This window comes from Salvelinus sp. IW2-2015, linkage group LG17, assembly GCF_002910315.2.
Source record: "Salvelinus sp. IW2-2015 linkage group LG17, ASM291031v2, whole genome shotgun sequence".
Classification (NCBI taxonomy): domain Eukaryota; kingdom Metazoa; phylum Chordata; class Actinopteri; order Salmoniformes; family Salmonidae; genus Salvelinus; species Salvelinus sp. IW2-2015.
The window spans coordinates 25,113,900-25,134,674 of NC_036857.1; the positions used below are offsets into that span (position 1 = coordinate 25,113,900).

At 43.1% G+C, this 20,775-nt stretch overlaps 1 protein-coding gene across 1 annotated transcript in view; it reads right to left on the reverse strand.

Annotated features, from left to right (window-relative positions):
• Positions 1-20,775, reverse strand: part of LOC111976306 (basement membrane-specific heparan sulfate proteoglycan core protein-like) — a 196,821-nt gene that overhangs the window by 51,541 nt on the left and 124,505 nt on the right. The window contains 17 exon segments of the mRNA XM_070448017.1: positions 993-1,160; positions 1,365-1,423; positions 1,678-1,764; positions 3,222-3,349; positions 3,536-3,649; positions 4,050-4,280; positions 4,462-4,551; positions 4,729-4,821; positions 6,540-6,623; positions 7,450-7,530; positions 7,638-7,901; positions 8,585-8,692; positions 16,341-16,379; positions 16,894-17,085; positions 18,146-18,286; positions 18,865-18,932; positions 19,110-19,180. Coding sequence (XP_070304118.1) covers positions 993-1,160; positions 1,365-1,423; positions 1,678-1,764; positions 3,222-3,349; positions 3,536-3,649; positions 4,050-4,280; positions 4,462-4,551; positions 4,729-4,821; positions 6,540-6,623; positions 7,450-7,530; positions 7,638-7,901; positions 8,585-8,692; positions 16,341-16,379; positions 16,894-17,085; positions 18,146-18,286; positions 18,865-18,932; positions 19,110-19,180 — 2,018 coding nt within the window.

Consider the following 20,775-nt stretch of genomic DNA (forward strand, 5'->3'; position numbering starts at 1 on the left):
AACTGAAAAAGCGTATGCGAGCAAGGAGGCCTACAAACCTGACTCAGTTACACCAGCTCTGTCAGGAGGAATGGGCCAAAATTCCCCCAACTTATTGTGGGAAGCTTGTGGAAGGCTACCCGAAACGTTTGACCCAAGTTAAACAATGTAAAGGCAATGCTACCAAATACTAATTGAGTGTATGTAAACTTCATGTCACGACTTCCACCGAAGTCGGTCCCTCTCCTTGTTCGGGCGGTGTTCGGCGGTCGACGTCACTGACCTTCTCGCCATCACTGATCCATTTTTCATTTTCCATTGGTTTTGTCTTGTCTTCCTTCACACCTGGTTCCAATCCCATCAATTACATGTTGTGTATTTAACCCTCTGTTTCCCCTCATGTCCTTGTCGGAGATTGTTTGATTGTATGTTATGTGCAAGTTATGTGTTGGTGTGCAACGGGTTTTGTACCCACTTTTGTTATTTTGTATATTTTGGTTTTTGGAGTTTTGTCAGCACTTATTAAACGACTCCAATTATACCAAGTTCGTTCTCCTGCGCTTGACTTCCCTGCTACCAACATGCACCCTTTACACTTCAGACCCACTGGGAATGTGATGAAAGAAATAAAAGCTGAAATAAATAATTCTCTCTATTATTCTGACATTTCACATTCTTAAAATAAAGTGGTGATCCTAACTGACCTAAAACAGGGACATTTTACTAGGATTAAATGTCAGGAATTGTGAAAAAACTGAGTTTAAATGTATTTGGCTAAGGTGTATGCAAACTTCGACTTCAACTGTAGAATAACTTTACATTAACATGGGGAATGGACTCAATAGGCTTTCTACTACAGTTAGTACTGGATGTTTCACCAGTATAAGGTATTTACTGAGAAGTGTATAGTGTAGGTACAACTATATAACACTACATCAGTGTATGTATTGCTCTTATACTAGGCCATTTCTCACATCCCACTACCCAGACCTGATCTGTCCAGTATACTTTACCTTGTCCGCGTCTGTCGGCGCTGTTGGTGACGGGCCTTCCGTCCTCCCTGGACCAGTAGTAGTAGTGGGGTGGAGAGCCGGTCACCTGGCACCGCAGGGTCACAGGGCTGCCCTGGGCCACCAACACCCTCTCAGGGTACACCTTCACCACCAGAGAGGCTGCCACTGCTGTGTCAGAGGTTAAGGGTCAAATGTTAGTTGGCAATGATCACAGAGAGCCACTCTTACTGTTACAGTAGAGTATTATATTTAATTTATTATTTTACCAGGTAGTCCCATTGGGTCCAGAATACCTCTTTCCCAGGGGAGACCTGACCAAGTATGGGGAAAATACATTTCTGTGCAGCTCTTTTGCTGACTGCATTCACTTACTGTTGAATGGACGACACTTAATCCTGTCCTGTGGATTTCCAACATATCCAGGTGCACAGCTGTGGAGATGAGAAAAACCAAAATTATAACAAGTCAATGTGATGACAGAATGACATACAGTGGTGGAATGCCACAGAGAGGACATTGAAAAGTTAGTCTGAATAGAGCAGCCTGGTCCTAGCTCTGTGTCTGCTGTATGGCCAACTCCTATGATCACTTAGCATGACAATGACCACAGGAGTCAACAGGACAGCACAAACAGATCTGGGACCAGGCTAGAATAGACAGGTAAAGTAGAGTTGTGTCAGCTTACCGTTCACAGTACTGGCCAGTGTATCCAGGCTGGCAGGCAGTGCACTGATAACCACCGTTACCCAGGCTTTCACAGGTAGGGGAGAACCTGGAAAATACACAGAGAAGAAAGATGCAGTACAGAATACTTAATTCAGCATTATAAACTGGGTGGTTCGAGCCCTGAATCCTGATTGGCTGACAGCTGTGGTATATCAGACCGTATACCGCTGGTATGACAAAACATTTATTTCTAATTGTATTGGTAAACAGTTTATAATAGCAATAAGGCACATCATGGGTTTGTCGTATATGGCCAATATACCACAGCTAAGGGCTGTATGCAGGCACTGCGCATTGTGTTGTGCATAAGAACAGACCTTAGCCGTGGTATATTTGTAACGTTCGTCGATTGGAAAGGGGCCAAGGTGCAGCGTGGTAGGTGTACATTTTCCTTTCATTTTAAATGTTCCACCAAAAAACAATAAACAACTCAACGAATGTAAAGCTAGTAGTGCAAACACATGCAACACAAAAAAGACATGATCCCACAACTGAAGGTGGGAAAAAGGGCTGCCTAATTATGATCCCCAATCAGAGACAACGATAGACAGCTGCCTCTGATTGGGAACCATACTCGGCCAACAAAGAAATATAAACATAGATTTCCCACCCTAGTCACACGAATGACCAACCCAAATTATCTCGAAGGTCAGGGCGTGACAATATTGGCCATATACCACACCCCCTCGGGCCTTATTGCTTAATTATAATATCAACTTGGATCTGTTCCAAGTATCAGTGGAGGGCAAACTACCTACAGCACCTGATGTCACAGGAAGGCCAAAAAGATCATCAAAGACAACAACCACCCAAGCCACTGCCTGTTCACACCACTACCATCCAGAAGGCGAGGTCAGCTGCATCAAAGCTGGGACCGAGAGACTGAAAAACAGCTTCTATCTCAAGGCCATCAGACTGTTAAACAGCCATCACTAACACAGAGAGACTGCTGCCTACATTGAGACCCAATCACTGGCCACTTTAATAAATTGATCACTAGTCACTTTAAACAATGCCACCTTAAATAATGCCACTTAATTAATGTTTACATATCTTAAGCATTACTCATATCACATATATATACTGTATTTTATACCATCTATGCCGCTCGGTCATCGCTCATCCATATATGTATATGTACATATTCTCATTCACCCCTTTAGATTTGTGTGTATTAGGTAGTTGTTGGGGAATTGTTAGATTACTTGTTATATTTGTGTGTATTAGGTAGTTGTTGGACATTTTTAGATTAGTTGTTAGATATTACTGCGCTGTCGGAACTAGAAGCACAAGCATTCCGCTACACTCGTATTAACATCTGCTAACAATGTGTATGTGACCAATAACATTTGATTTGATTTAAAAGATATGAGAGGTAAGAGATATGAATGAGATCATGTAAAATGCAACACAAGATAAGTCAGTGCGAGTGTTAGTGTGTGCGTTTATGCGCGCGTCTATGTGTGTAACAGTCCTTTGTTGTAATGTACATAGCCTACTCACTGGTTGTCAGGGTCTGTGTGGGGGCAGGCACAGGGCTGGCAGTCCTCTGGGGTTCCAGCGGTGGGGTCCCCAAAGAAGCCCGGGGCACACTGCTCACACAGCTCTCCCTGGGTGTTGTGGAGGCAGCTCTGGGGGTGGGGGAGAGCAGACACTCAGATGTTATTCAATGTACTGATTTCAAAACAACCGCTATCTTCTACAAGGCCTCTAAAAAGACGTCTCAACGAGTCTAACTTAGATAAATTAAGGTTAAATCAAAAAGGTGAAACATTTATGAAAACAACTGCCTTAAAGAGATTCTCCGGGCTGCATACCGTGCAGATGCCAGTCTCTGGGTGGCAGGAGTCAGAGTGCCCGTTGCACTCACACAGCTCACAGTGGCCCAGGTACAGGCCACCTCCGGTTCTGGTGTAGCCAGGAGCACAGTCCTGGGGGAGAGGAGGTGCAACTTTCATCACACAACATCACATGGACTTGACACGCTAAGGGTGGGTTTCCGGACACAGAGCCTGGTCCTCCATTAAACATGCTTTCCCCGGGAGTAAAAAGTAAGTCTGTTGAGTGTTCAAATGTACATAACCATATGATTTAAGAGGTTAATTTGTCAATATTGCCAGTGAGAGAGAGAGAGAGAGAGAGAGAGAGAGAGAGAGAGAGAGAGAGAGAGAGAGAGGAGAGAGAGAGAGAGCTCCTCTTACCTGACAGGAGAGTCCCTGGTAGGCAGTCGGGCAGGGACGCCTGTCTCTTATACACATCTAGATGTGTATAAGAGACAGGAGAGAGAGAGAGAGAGAGAGAGAGAGGAGAGAGAGAGAGAGCTCCTCTTACCTGACAGGAGAGTCCCTGGTAGGCAGTCGGGCAGCGGCACTGCTCCACCTCTAGAGCCTGAGCCAGGCCGCTGTAGTTGGGCACGGCCACCTCCATGCTGACCTCGGAGATGCTGGAGGACCTCATCTCTGTGTAGTAGGAGGCCCGCACCAGGATGTCATCCAGGTCAGCCAGCACCATCATCAGGTGCTCCCGAGTGGCAGGCATGCCGTCTGGACGACGCCAGTTCTCCTGCAGGAGAAAGAGAGCAGAGTTAGGTTAATACTATGCTATTACTAGGATGCTAAGGTGACCTGTGTCAATGAGGAATGGATGGTAAAGGTTGCAATCAAATTGCCATTTGGGGACAACAAAGTTCTATTGAATTGAAATGATAAAATGTAGGTAATCTGTACTACTGTAGAACACTGACCTCTCTGAAGACGACCTCAAACTGGCGGGACTCTCTTGTCCCCTGTCCCCTCTGCCATGGCTGACGAGCCACCAGCGTGATGTCATTTCCCTGTGGGCAACAATGAAAAGGAGAACCAATCAACGACAGGTGAATGGATGCAACCACAATACATGGAAGTGATCTCAGTTGATAACTTGTGGGATGGAGTGTGGTATGTATGGATGCAGCAATAGAACATGAAAGTGAATGAATGAAGTTGGTAACTTTGCTGCATAAGCTACTTACAATAATCTGAATGTCAGGGTCCTCGATGGCTGTTCCTCTCTGTCCTGCTACGTAGGAGATGGTGTACTTCAGCTTACCGCCGTAGGAGCTCACCTATAACATGGGTAAAGGTAAAGAAATTAGGTTGCATACTAAATCTAACTTTGTTGATGAGCCTTTGAGCGTCAAACAAATATGACTATAGGCCTCTAACATTACAATGTTTCAGGAATAGGCAAACGAGTGAATCTATGATTACGTCTATTACAAAAATTTCATATCCTAATCAGTCTTTCTATTTATTTTAGGCATGAATCGTTCCCAATACAAAATTAGTCGTGCCTGACCTCCCACCCCTTAGAGAAGTGATTATGAATCATTAAAATTGTACCTTTATTTAACTAGGCAAGTCAGTTAAGAACAAATTCTTATTGTCAATGACAGCCTAGGAACAGTGGGTTAACTGCCTTGTTCAGGGTCAGAAGGACAGATTTGTACCTTTTCAGCTCGGGGATTCGAACTTGCAACCTTTCGGTTACTAGCCCAACACTCTAACCACTAGGCTACCCTGCCGCCCTAATCCTGAATGCTGATTGGTTAAAACTTGATTCCAGCCGGTGTCTATTCCACAAGTTACCACCTGCTAAATCTATGACGTTAAAATGCCTATTTACTCTGTTCCATCTGACTGCGCAATCCACTGTCTCATCAGCACAGCCAAGCAATTTATAAACTTGATCTCCACTATAAAAAGCATCTAGACATTATCTCACATTTCTTTTAGACTAACATTTAGTTTCCAACAGCAGAGATTTGTATAAACCTTGCTGTCTGTCTCTCCGACATTTTGCAACATTGTTTCAATATTCAAATTCGATCTCCAGCTGTCCCATAGTAATGAACGTGTTGGGAGTCAGGACGAGACAGACAGGCAGGCAGAGTTTCTCAACCAGTCTAAATCATGAATCAGCTGGCATAATTTTTATGAATATATACAAAGAAATGTAAATTGAAAAAAGGTAAAACAAAATGAGTCTAGTTTGCAGTCTTTCCAGCTTCAGTTTGAAATGATTGTGTTAGCTGTGTGTTGGCTAGCTCCTCTGAACAACAGTGTCCTGATGAGTGAGCACATTATCTATGCCAGGAGAAATTGCTCCTCATTAGCTCATTGCTATGGATGTATCCAAATAAATGTCACTAGAAAACAGCTTAAAACAAATGCAAATGTGGCTACTTTGCTGTTATTCTGGCTGCACTTTTTGAGGTGACTGTAAGTTAGCCATAGTTGGCTAGCTAGCAAGCAAGGGTTAAAGTTGCCAGCCAGTATGGCAATGGAACATTTAGAACGAACGGCTGTATCCATAGATACAGAACAAAAATACTGAACGACTCGGTCTCGTCTCTAGCAACCAAACCGATAGAACGAATGACCAACCCTAGATTTTTGTCGGGACTATATCTTGTGGAAATTGTATGAATAAATTCATCAAAATAACATTCGTAATGAAAATATGTCAATCATTATTTGAATATGTTGGTAACCCGGTGTTTGGAGGATATATTGGCATGGTTTGCCGTCCCTCGATTTCGTCTCATGCCTAACAACACCCGTGCCAATATATCCTCCAAACACCGGCTTGTCGGGCATTATCCACTTAAATAAACAGGAGCTCCAAACTCCACAGGGTTGTCAGGTGATGCCGTCCTTCCCTTCCCCTGCTCTGTTAGTTGAGGTGGATGGGTGGGGTGGTTCTGTCTGTGGCCCTGGAGTTAACAGGAGGGCAAAAACCCAGGCAGGGTGCAGGAGGGCTGGGTCTGGCTCGTACTGTTACCTTATCCCCTTTGAACTGTTCTGGAAGCTGCCAGTAGAGGGTGTCATCCGGGTGCAAGCTGAAACGTTTGTAGACCAAAGCGTACTGGGGCAGAGCAGGAAGGAGAGGCATGAGCAAGCCAGAGACAGAGATCAAAAGATAAGCAAGGAGAGAGATAGATGTATCGCAAGCATGACAGAGTAGAGTAGAGCAAACTTTTAGAGAAAGGGTTTACATTTTGGTCCTCTACTACTTAACTACTACTTGGTGACAAAGTGAGACTCACACCATGCATTGACTAGCAACTATAACAACAGATTCCTGTGTGTGTAATGGGAATATCACAGCTTGTTAAGGTGACTGTGTGACGGGTGTATTTGTTTAGACCCTTGTACATTAGAATTATAATTACAGATCCAGTACTACTCTTTAAGTGCACAATTACAGAGTATGACTTTAACAGCAATTAGTGGGTTCTCTGTGCTTTCCAGAGGAAAATGCCACCCTGGTTAGCCATGGAATATATGCACACACTGCTCTTTTCAGACCAATCTTTCCTTTCTTGTTCTTTCGAAATAGACTCTAACACTTTGCCAATACATTGGTGAACTGTACAGGATAACCCTGTGAAATATGAGTTCTTATGATTCATGAATCGATAACTTGATCAGTTGTTGATTTACCTTCCTGGCTACAGTATGTTATCGCATGGAAGGTGGCAGTTTCCTCTGTGTGTGCCAAGGGCAGGGACATGCGTTCAGTCAGACAGACAGTCAGTCTATCAGTCAGTCAGTCAGTCTGCTAGTCAGTTAGTCAGTCAATCATCACACAGTCAGTCAGTCAGCCATTCGCCTGTCCATCAGGCAGCCAGCTAGCCGACCGACAAGCCAGTCAGTCAGTCAGTCAGTCAGGCTGTCACTGTCATGTCTACCAGGCTGGAGACCCCAGCAGGCCTGGGGCCACTGTGAGCACTAGGAGGACCCACTATGTTCTTCGTCCCACGCCGTTTAGTCTGTCAACAGGACCAGGCCCAAACAGAGAGTAAATCAGTCAGCAACGACCACAATAACACATATGGATTAACTAAATAAGTATGTTTGAGGGTTATTTTAGATGTACCTGGAGTCGAGGGGAGGGGCCGGGGGAGGCTGGCTGAGGCCTAGTAGGCCGTACCAGGGAGGAAATACCAGAGGGGGAGGAAGAGGGAGAGAAGGGCATCATGGGGTTACGAGACCCAGCAAGATAGGAGTGGCTGGGGATCTTCCTCTCAGAGGAAGACGAGGAAGAGGAGGGAGGGAAGGGGGGAGAGACTGCCGGAGAGCCTTTGTCGCCAAAGTTGGAGATAATTTCCCAGATCTCATCATCCAGCTTCTTCACTTGTTCCTGGGGGAGAGGATGAGGGGGGGCTCAGGGGGGTTCCAAAACAAGACCTCTCATCATGCAAGGTAAGAGATACACCAAGCACTGGGATCTTGGGGTGTAGGTAAGAGACACACCAAGCACTGGGATCTTGGGGTGTAGGTAAGAGACACACCAAGCACTGGGATCTTGGGGTGTAGGTAAGAGACACTAAGCACTGGTTGTCTTGGGGTGTAGGTAAGGAGACATGCTGTCCTGGGCTACACCGCCGTGGTGTGTACACAACTTCATTCACTGGGGCCATTCAACTTCCTAGTTTCTATAATCCTAAAACATACAAAATCCTCCACATATGTCTGCCATTAGACACAACATGGCTCTCTTCTCTTCACACTCCAGATAGTCTCACATGCTCATTCAGGTCTGTATGCAATACACACATGCCTTTTTACTACATGCATCTTGTACATTTACTGTCAATGTGCTGCAGTTGCATTTATTCATATCAACCATGCTACCGTAAATGTTCAGTCGCATATCAAAGGATGTTGGGATTATCTTTTGCTAATGTCATGGAAAATCCCAAAAGACAATCCATATTAGGGGAAGGAGGTCACACTGTGTGAGGAAGATGGTTGGTTTCTATTGTTGTCAGTAGATGTGCTGTATGGACGTAGCAGTGTGTGGCTAGACTACAGTAGGAATACCTGGCTAGCTCTTTTGGACCGGGAGGTGCCATTACCCTTCAAAGACTTCATTAAGACCCAAATGGACACATCCTTCCTCAGTTGCTCCTCTGTCCAGGGAGATATTCTCTAGTTTTGTGAAAAAAGCAAGGCTCCTATGATCACTTTCTACTTTCCCATGGAGGAGCCAGTGGACACTTTAGAACTAGAACTAATGGAAGGCTTATAGAATTTAACTACTGTTTATGGTCACAGTAATGAATCAAAGATGGATGTCTGCAAAGCTCCTTATGACTCATTCACAGCAGTACAGTTAAGTACTGTACATCTGAGTCATCCACTATGTGAATGGTCTATTAAACAGAGTGCCTTTTAAGTAAGCAATTTTGTGTAGTGTGGTACCTACCATATTCTATCCACATACTGACAATAATGTCTATACATCCCATCACACATACTGTAAGTTTGTTCATTTACAGTGACAAGACCAAGAATGGACCGTTTGGTGGGTCACATCCGGTGGAATATTCTAGCGGATTTGTCTGTGGGGCTTTAAAAGCAGGCGCACAGAGAATCAGACTGAGATGGTTTTGACAGGTGAACCATTGAAACGTTATTGGGATGCGTTAAACAGCCACTTTGTACACATGAAGAAGTAACTATTACAGAAGAGAGACTTATTTAATACGATTGTTTAGTTCCATTCAAGACGTATCCATCATTTGAACTATTTCAGTAGCATCTTTAGGTCATTCCAGTTTAAACTGTTTAAACTAAACTCATATCAGAATATATAGTGTGCAGAAAACCGATTGTTGACGCCCATATGCAATTATTATAAGCATTTCAGTCATGATTTTGGGATGAGATGTTCGACAAGCAGGTGTCCACATACTTTTGGTCATGTAGTGTGTGTGTGTGTGTATATATATATAGTACCAGTCAAAAGTTGACACACCTACTCATTCAAGGGTTTTTATTTATTTTTACTACTTTCAACATTGTAGAATAATAGTGAAGACGTCAAAACTATGAAATAACACATATGGAATTACGTAGTAACCTAAAAAAAGTGTTAAACAAATCAGATTCTTCAAAGTAGCCACCCTTTGCCTTGATGACAGCTTTCCACAACCTTTGGTATTCTCTCAACCAGCTTCACCTGGAATCATTTTCCAACAGTCTTGAAAGAGTTCCCACATATGCTGAGCACTTGTTGGCTGCTGTTCCTTTTTCCTGGGTTGAGGTCGGGTGATTGTGGAGGCCAGGTCATCTGATGCAGCATTCCATCACTCTCCTTCTTGGTCATATAGCCCTTACACAGCCTGGAGGTTTGTTGGGCCATTGCCCTGTTGAAAAACAAAATATAGTCCCACTAAGCGCAAACCGGATGGGATGGCGTATCGCTGCAGAATGCTGTGGTAGCCATGCTTGTTAAGAGTGCATTGAATTCTAAATATATCACCGACAGTGTCACCAGGAAAGCACACCTACACCATCACACTTCCTCCTCCTTGATTCACGGTGGGAACCAGACATGTGGAGATAATCCGTTCACCTACTCTACATCTCACAAAGACACGGTGGTTGGAACCAAAAATCTCAAATTGGGACAGATTGAGACCAAAGGACAGATTTCCAACAGTCTAATGTCCATTGCTCATGTTTCTTGGTGTCCTTTGGTGTCTCCTTTGAACAGTTGATGTTGAGATGTTTCTTATACTTGAACTCTGTGAAACATTTATTTGGGCTGCAATTTCTGAGGCTGGTAACTCTAATGAACTTGTCCTCTGCAGCAGAGGTAACTCTGGATCTTCCTTTCCTGTGGCGGTCCTCATGAGAGCCAGTTTCATAATAGCCGTTGATGGTTTTTGCTTTCAAAGTTCTTGAAATGTTCCGCATTGACTGCCCTTCATGTCTTGAAGTAATGATGGACTGTAATTTATCTTTGCTTATTTGAGCTGTTCTTGACATAATATGGACTTGGTCTTTTACCAAATAGGCCTATCTTCTTACCACCCTTACCTTTTCACAAGACAACTGATTGGCTCAAATGCATTAAGAAGGAAATAAAATCGTCAAATGAACATTTAACAAGGCACACCTGTTAAATGAAATGCATTCAGGTGTCTACCTCATGAAGGTGGTTAAGAGAATGCCAAGAGTTTGCAAAGCTGTCGTCAAGGCAAAGGGTGGCTACTTTGAATAATCTCAAATATAACATATATTTTGTTTAACACTTTTTTGGTTACTACATGATTCCATATGTGTTATTTCATAGTTTTGATGTCTTCACTATTATTCTACAATGTAGATTATGTAAAAACCCTTGAATGAGTAGGTGTGTCCAAACTTTTGACTGGTACTGTATATAAGTATCTATATATATTTATATAAACTCAGCAAAAAAAGAAACGTCCCTTTTTCAGGACCCTATCTTTCAAAGATAATTCGTAAAAATCCAAATAACTTCACAGATCTTCACGGTAAAGGATTTAAACACTGTTACCCATGCTTGTTCAATTATCCATAAACAATTAATGAACAAGCACCTGTGGAACGGTCGTTAAGACACTAACAGCTTACAGATGGTAGGCAATTAAGGTCACAGTTATGAAAACTTAGGACACTAAAGAGGCCTTTCTACTGACTCTGAAAAACACCAAAAGAAAGATGCCCAGGGTCCCTGCTCATCTGCGTGAACGTGCTTTAGGCATACTGCAAGGAGGCATGAGGACTGCAGATGTGGCCAGGGCAATAAATTGCAATGTCTGTACTGTGAGACACCTAAGCGCTACATGGAGACAGGACGGACAGCTGATTGTCCTCACAGTGGCAGACCACGTGTAACAACACCTGCACAGGATTGGTACATCCGAACATCACACCAATGGGACAGGTACAGGCTGGCAACAACAACTGCCCGAGTTACACCAGGAACGGACAATCCCTCCATCAGTGCTAGGTCAGTCCGCAATAGGCTGAGAGAGGCTGGACTGAGGGCTTGTGGGCCTGTTGTAAGGCAGGTCCTCACCAGACATCACCACCAACAACGTCGCCTATGGGCACAAACCCACCGTCGCTGGACCAGACAGGACTGGCAATAAGTGCTCTCACTGATGAGTCACGGTTTTGTATCACCAGGGGTGATGGTCGGATTCGCGTTTATCGTCGAAGGAATGAGCGTTACACAGAGACCTGTACTCTCGAGCGGGATCGATTTAGAGGTGGAGGGTCCGTCATGGTCTGGGGTTAGTGTGTCACAGAATCATCGGACTGAGCTTGTTATCATTGCAGGCAATCTCAACGCTGTGCGTTACAGGGGAGACATCCTCCTCTCTCATGTGGTACCCTACCTGCAGGCTCATCCTGACATGACCCTCCACCATGACAATGCCACCAGCCATACTGCTTGTTCTGTGCATGATTTCCTGCAAGACAGGAATGTCAGTGTTCTACCATGGGCAGCGAAGAGCCCGGATCCCCCCAGAAATGTCCGGGAACTTGCAGGTGCCTTGGTGGAAGAGTGGGGTCTCACAGCAAGAACGGGCAAATCTGGTGCAGTCCATGAGGAGGAGATGCACTGCAGTACTTCATGCAGCTGGTGGCCACACCAGATACTGACTGTTACTTTTGATTTTGACCGCCCCCCCACCCCCCTTGTTCAGGGACACATAATTCCAATTGCTGTTAGTCACATGTCTGTGGAACTTGTTCAGTCTATGTCTCAGTTGTTGAATCTTGTTATATTAATACAAATATTTACACGTTAGGTTATCTGAAAATAAACGCTGTTGACAGTGAGAGGACGTTTCTTTTTTTGCTGAGTTTATATATACAGTTGAAGTCGGAAATTTACATACACTTAGGTTGGAATCATTAAAACGCGTTTTAAACCACTCCACACATTTCTTGTTAACAAACTATTGTTCTGGCAAGTCAGTTAGGACATCTACTTTGTGCATGACACAAGTAATTTTTCCAACAATTGTTTAAAGACAGATTATTTCACTTATCACAATTCCAGTGGGTCAGAAGTTTACATACACGAAGTTGACTGTGCCTTTAAACAGCTTGGAAAATTCCAGAAAATGATGTCATGGCTTTAGAAGCTTCTGATATTGGAGGTGTACCTGTGGATATATTTCAAGGCCTACCTTCAAACTCAGTGCCTCTTTGCTTGACATCATGGGAAAATCAAAATAAATTAGCCAAGACGTCAGAAAAACAATTGTAGACCTCCACAAGTCTTGTTCATTCTTGGGAGCAATTTCCAAACGCCTGAAGGTACCACGTTCATCTGTACAAACAATAGTACACAACTATAAACACCATGGGACCACGCAGCCGTCATACAGCTCAGGAAAGAGACGTGTTCTGTCTCCTAGAGATGAACGTACTTTGGTGCGAAAAGTGCAAATCAATCCCAGAACAACAGCAAAGGACCCTGTGAAGATGCTGGAGGAAACAGGTACAACAGTATCTATATCCACAGTAAAACGAGTCATATATCGACAAAACCTGAAAGGCTGCTCAGCAAGGAAGAAGCCACTGCTCCAAACCACCACAAAAAAAGCCAGACTACGGTTTGCAACTGCACATGGGGACAAAGATTGTACTTTTTGGAGAAATGTCCTCTGGTCTGATGATACAAAAATACAACTGTTTGGTCATAATGACCATCGTTATGTTTGGAGGAAAAAGGGGGAGGCTTGCAAGCCGAAGAACACCATCCCAACCGTGAAGCACGGGGGTGGCAGCATCATGTTGTGGGGGTGCCTTGCTGCAGGAGGGACTGGTGCACTTCACAAAATAGATGGCATCAAAATTATGTGGATATATTGAAGCAACATCTCAAGACATCAGTCAGGAAGTTAAAGCTTGGTTGCAAATTGGTCTTCCAAATGGACAATGACCCCAAGCATACTTCCAAACTTGTGGAAAAATGGCTTAAGGACAGCAAAGTCAAGGTTTTGGAGTGGCCATCACAAAGCCCTGACCTCAATCCTATAGAAAATGTGTGGGCAGAACTGAAAAGGCGTGTGCGAGCAAGGAGGCCTACAAACCTGACTCAGTTACACCAGCTCTGTCAGGAGGAACGGGCCAAAATTCACCCAACTTATTGTGGGAAGCTTGTGGAAGGCTACCCGAAACGTTTGACCCTGTAACGGTTTCTTTCCTCCTCTTCGTCTGAAGAGGAGGAGTAGGGATCGGACCAAAACACAGCGGTTGATGAATACATGAAGATTTATTAAAGCAAGACAAAACACGATGAACACTTGGATAACTACAAAATAACAAACGACGTAGACCAACCTGAACATAAGAACTTACATAAACACGAAGAACGCACGAAACAGGTACAGACTAGCACAAACGATACAGTCCCGTGTGGTAACAAACACAAACACGGAAGACAATCACCCACAAACAAACAGTGAGAACAGCCTACCTTAATATGGTTCTCAATCAGAGGAAACGTCAAACACCTGCCCCTAATTGAGAAACATATCAGGCAACACATTTAACCCAACATAGAAACACATAGACTACCCACCCAGCTCACGTCCTGACCAACTAAACAAAGTTAAACAAAGGAAAATAAGGTCAGGAACGTGACAGACCCAAATTAAACCATTTAAAGGCAATGCTACCAAATACTATGAGAGTATGTAAACTTCTGACCCACTGGGAATGTGATGAAAGAAATAAAAGCTGAAATACATAATTCTCTCCACTATTATTCTGACATTTCAAATCCTTAAAATAAAGTGGTGATCCTAATTGACCTAAGACAGGGAATTTTTACTAGGATTAAATGTCAGGAATTGTAAAAACTGAGTTTAAATGTATTTGGCTAAGGTGTATGTAAACTTCCGACTTCAGCTGTATATATATACAATGCCTTCGGAAAGTATTCAGACCCATTGACTTTTTCCACATTTTGTTAGGTTACAGCCGTATCATTATTTTTAAATCCCCTCATCAATCTACACACAATATCCCATAATGACAACGCAAAAACAGGTTTTTAGACATTTTTGCTAATTTCTTTATATATTTTGTTTAAAAATCCATTATCAACATAAGTATTCAGACCTTTTGCAATGAGATTTGAAATTGAGCTCAGGTGCATACTGCTTCCATTGATAATCATTGAGATGTTACTACAACTTGATTGGAGTCCACATGTGGTAAATTCAATTGATTGGACATGATTTGGAAAGGCACATACCTGTCTATATAAGGTCCCACAGTTGACAGTGCATGTCAGAGCAAAGACCAAGCCATGAGGTTGAAGGAATTGTCTGTAGAGGTCCGAGACAAGATTGTGTCGAGGCACAGATCTGGGGAAGGGTACCAAAACATTTCTGCAGCATTGAAGGTCCCCAAGAACATAGTGGCCTCTATCATTCTTAAATGGAAGAAGTTTGGAACCACCAGGACTCTTCCTAGAGCTGGCCTCCCGGCCAAACTGAGCAATCTGGGGGGGAAGGGCCTTGGTCAGGGAGGTGACCAAGAACCTGATGGTCACACTGACAGAGCTCTAGAGTTCCTCTGTGGAGAACATTCCAGAAGGACAACCATCTCTGCAGCACCCCACCAATCAGACCTTTATGGTAGAGTGGCCAGATGGAAGCCACTCCTCAGTAAAAGGCACATGACAGCCCGCTTGGAGTTTGAGAAACAAGATTCTCTGGTCTAATAAAACCAAGATTGAACTCTTTGGCCTGAATGCCAAGCTTCACGTCTGGAGGAAACCTGGCACCATCCCTACGGTGAAGCATGGTAACATCAGCAGCATCATGCTGTGGGGATGTTTTCAGCGGCAGGGACTGGGAAACTAGTCAGGATCAAGGCAAAGTTGAACGGAGCAAAGTACAGAGAGATCCTTGATGAAAACCTGCTCCAGAGCAGTCAGGACCTTAGACTGGGGCGAAGGTTCACCTTCCAACAGGACAACGACCCTAAGCATAAAGCCAAGACAATGCAGGAGTGTCTTCGGGACAAGACTCTGAATGTCCTTGAGTGGCCCAGCCAGAGCCCGGACTTGAACCCGATCAAACATCTCTGGAGAGACCTGAAAATAGCTGTGCAGCAACGCTCCCCATCCAACCTGACAGAGCTTGAGAGGATCTGCAGACAAGAATGGGAGAATCTCCTCAAATTGAGTCAGATTTTAGAAAAAGTCTGTAACCTAACAAAATTTGGAAAAAGTCATATGGTCTGAATACTTTCCGAAGGCACTGTATATACATATATACATACATACATACTCCGTCCTAATATTTCTATATTTCTTAATTCAATTTTTTTACTTTTATATTTGTGTGTATTGTTGTGTATTGTTAGATATTACTGCACTGTTGGAGCTAGGAACACAAGCATTTCGCTACACCCGCAATAACATCTGCTAAACATGTGTATGCAACCAATAAAATGTGATTTGATCTTAAGCTAAAATATTACTAATATTGTGTGAAAATAGAGCAAGTACTGGATGTTGATTGCTGCTACAACTGTGCTAAAACTAGGAAAAAATTGATGCCATTGGAAAACTATGCAGGCAATCCATGCATCTCAAACACAGTTGTGTTATGGTTTATGTATGAAACATTTACCAAAATACTGGACACCAATCAGTACGATCAATTGCCAAATCACACCAATCCTTGTGTTTGAATTACACACTGACATTTTTGTCATCAATTGTTCACAATAAGTCTGATACTGTATGCACAATCATCACCACACGACAAGCACCACTCTGGTTTACCTGATGTGCTCGTCTCATACGAGCAAAGAAAGCTTCCTTCTATAGAGTGGGCAGGCAAACCAAGAAATAAAGAAGCAATTAACGTTGCTGCTTAACGAGCCATAATCTCATCAATACCAATGAAAATGTAATCATGTGATGGTCTCTAAAAGTAGATACATCAACAGACAAAGTACTGTCTACTATCTCAGAGACTGCTAAGGCTAACGCCTTCTGACGAGGTTCTAACCCTAGTAATAAATGGTGAATTCATGGAGTATACAACCAAACTCTGTCTCCACACTATGAGGACATTGGCACTCACTCTCAGTGTTCTCTGCTATAACTCATTTAGCAAACCCATTTCACAGCAAGAGAAGATCAGCTCTGACTCAGAAAGTCAGGCTACTTAATTAAGCAGAAATTGAAAAAGAACATTGAGCAGGAATGTAGAAGTTTTCAGCACGAGAAGAAGACGCTTTCCATCATAGAGCACACCGGGAAGCTGGGATTGAGCTGAGGTCTACAGGAGTATGGAACATCTCTGCTGGCCAGATCATCATCTGTGACTCACCTTGTCCCCCTGGTAGACCCCAGGCAGCTGCCAGTAGTGGGGCTCCTGGCCTAGGTAGTCAAAGTTGCTATAGGAGAGCTGTGTGCCATCGGTGGACACTTCCACAGTGAAGCCGGTGGAGATACGGTTGGTGCGCTGCCGGTTGACCAAAGCAAAGCCCTGGAAGTTGCCAGGGACAAAGACAGATGACACCTGCAGGACACACAGGAAGGAATGATCAACCAGTCTCACTCAGAGAGACAGGAAAAGCTTCAGAAATTTGAATCAGTTTAGTTCAGTTCAGTAGATCGTTATTGGCAATTAGAGTGCTGTAATTATCTGTTTGTGTGTTGAATTGCCAATTCTTGAATTGGTCATTGTCACGTCAAAGTCAAACAAATCTGGGACCATGTACAGCCTACACTCAAAGTGCTCTGTTTAATTTAACCTTTATTTAAAATAAATAAATTAGGCCCTAATCTATGGATTTTACATGACTGGGAATACATATATTGATCTGTTGGTCACAGATACCTAAACAATATGGACCTCACAATGGGCCTCGGGATCTTGTCACGGGATTTCTGTGCATTCAAATTGCCATAGATAAAATGCAATTGTGTTTGTTGTCCGTAGCTTATGCCTGCCCATACCATAACCCCACCACCATGGGGCACTCTGTTCACAACGTTCACATCAGCAAACCGCTTGCTCCCATGCGATGCCATACACGTGGTCTGCGGTTGTGAGGCCGGTTGGACGTAATGCCAAATTCTATAAAATGACGTTGGAGGCCGCTCATGGTACATAAATTAACATTCAATTCTCTGGCAACAGCTCTGGTGGACATTCCTCCAGTCAGCATGCCAATTGCACGCTCCCTCAAAACTTGAGACATCTGTGGAATTGTGTTGTGTGACAAAACTGCACATTTTAGAGTGACCTTTTATTGTCTCCAGCACAAGGGTCACCTGTGTAATGATCATGCTATTTAATCAGCTTCTTGATATGCCACACCTGTCATGTGGATGGATTATCTTGGCAAAGGAGAAAGGCTCACTAACAGGGATGTAAACAAATTTTATCACAACATTTGAGAGAAATAAGCTTTTTGTGCGTATGGATAATTTCAGCTCATGAAACATGGGACCAACACTTTACATGTTGCGTATATATTTTTGTTGAGTGTATATACAAATAAATTACACAAAAAAATACTTTACTCATATATTTTATTAAGGAAGTAGTTTCCTAGTTCTTGTTGCCTGGGTACCTGGTCTCTGTAGTGGGAGGAGCTGGAGCACTGCTGTGTGACGCCCATGCAGAAGCAGGACAGGCAGCCATCTTTGTTGTCTGTGCTGATGTGAAAGGTTCCCTGCTTACAGTTGGAGCAGGCAGGTCCCTCAATGTTCATCTGGAACACAATGATATATACTGTGAGAGGGGAACTAACCATAGAAATATAACATTGACCAGAATGGGAATGCCATTCTAGTTATTCTATTTCTATGTGACAAACTATCTCACGGAGGTAACCCTCAGAAGTGGATAAGGATATTTAGATTTAGATTTAAAGAGTTTAATAGTCCCATGTACAGGGTTGCAGATGTAATTACAGGGTACAGTGAAATTATTGCGCTCTGAGCTCCAACAAAGCAGGACAAAGTGAAAAAAACTTTACAAATATAATACAAATAGATAATAATAAAACAGAAATAATAATATATACACATTAACAACCGTGGCAATGATAAATATCCATTGGGGTGGGGGCAGGGTAAATGTCCGTAGAGGGTGGGGAGGGACAGCAGAGCAGGTAGCTGACTAGTGGTGGCTATTCAGCAGCCTGAGTCTGGGGGTAGAAGCTATTAGCCAGACTTACAGGTTTTGCCATGATGCTCCTATACTGCCCGCGTCTGAGTGATGGGTTTGGGGATGTCAATGAGGATGGTAGTTATTATGAAGTACTTACAGAAGCCTTGGTTTTCTTACCTTGCAGCGACACACACCATTTCCATTGCATCCTTCACTTCCTCTCTGGTCACAGTTATAGCAGTTACCTGTAAACATGACACAGCAGAGGTTTTCACTCTGTGTGCCTTCATTCTATCAAATACAATCATTTTAATTGTGTACACGTCTGCAGCTGCAGCCTGTTAGCACTGTGTAATAACAATCTTAACTGCCCCTGAGGGGATAAATAAAGCTATATTGAATTGAATAATCCATACACATACCATTCAGGTCATTGTTGCCAACACTACACCTCTGGCCGAGCTGGGGGTTGCCTGTGTACCCAGCAGCACATCTGAAACGGAGAACGGCGAACACTTATACTTTAAAACAAACATTTCCAGTCAAAAAGGATACCTTTTTTTAAACCAAAGGAAGGAACAATGGGGACAGGAAACTGTGCTTAGCTGTGTGAGGAGATAGATACGTGATGAGACTTGTTCGCACAGCACGCTCTTGGCCCAGAGTAGACACATTTCTGTGAAAGGACTATGGATACAAGCTATACAATAGAGTTGTCACATTATTAGCCAACATCCAGAATTTATTCATTGTGGATGTCCGTTGGAGACACACTATTAATTTCCCAAGTCCTCTGCATGTAAATAATCTGCATTGTTTTACCAAACAGACTCAGACTCACAGAATAAGACATGCTTAATTACAGCTTTGTTCCACCACTTCCCAGATGCAAAAAGAGGATACAAAATATGTATTGCCAATGTTGGCGATAGACACAGCCAATGCTACAACTCTCAACATGTGTCAAATGTTGAAACCATCGGCTGCTGATTGGCTGAACTACCGGTAGTTTCTTTGAGAAGTTATATAAAGCGATCTGTGCATTTGAACAACAGCGTAAATACACTTTTGCTTTAAAAAAAACGAATGACCACTGCTGCACATGCTGCAACTGTTTTGAACAGATTAGATGGTACTTTTTAGAACGAGCAGCTAGCTCACGAACGAATGCACCAGTGAGAATACAACAAGCGTGCAGATACAATAAGTGAAAACACATTATCGAACTGGGGAGATCCAGCTAAAATAATGTCACAAAGCATGATGCGCTAGCCCATTAACTTTCATTCTGAAATAACCTCGTATTTCCGAGTTAATCAGATAATAGTTTAGAAAGACTTGAAATTGGCGTGGGAGCTAGCTAACTAGCTAGCAAGCCACCAGCTAGCTATAGGGAGCTAGCTGCTTATCAAAAGCAGATAACTGGTTAATTTGACAAAAATAAAAACTATTTCTCAATGTTTCTCAAAATTAATGTAACTAGCTAATTATTTGATCATGCTTTGTGATACATCCGGTTTTATGCTGTTTTAGTCACATAACATGTTGCCCTGTCACCTACAGTAGAACCTGATGAACACCGTGGGTGGAAATGATAAAATTGGCAAGTCACAGTCATGCTTTTTTGTCCTTCCAAAGGTTCTAGCTTGTGTATCCCTCTGTCCTTTGACTTTTGTTGGATGTAAATACTCAAATGGCTACCAAGACTGTTTGCAGTGCCACCCCCCACCCCCTCTTTACACCACTGCTACTCTCTGTTGTCATCTATGCATAGTCACTTTATTAACTCTACCTACATGTACGTACTACCTCAACTAACCGGTGCCCCCGCACATTGACTCTGTATCGGTACCCCCCTGTATATAGTCTCGCTATTGTTTTTTCACTGCTGCTCTTTAATTACTTGTTATTCTTATCTCTTATTCTTATCTGTATTTTTTTTAAACTGCATTGTTGGTTAGGGGCTTGTATGTAAGCATTTCACTGTAAGGTTGAATTCGGTACCTGTTGTATTCGGCGCATGTGACCAGTTTATCAGATCCCAGACTCCCATGACTCTTATGATTATTTATTTACAAGTTCAATTAG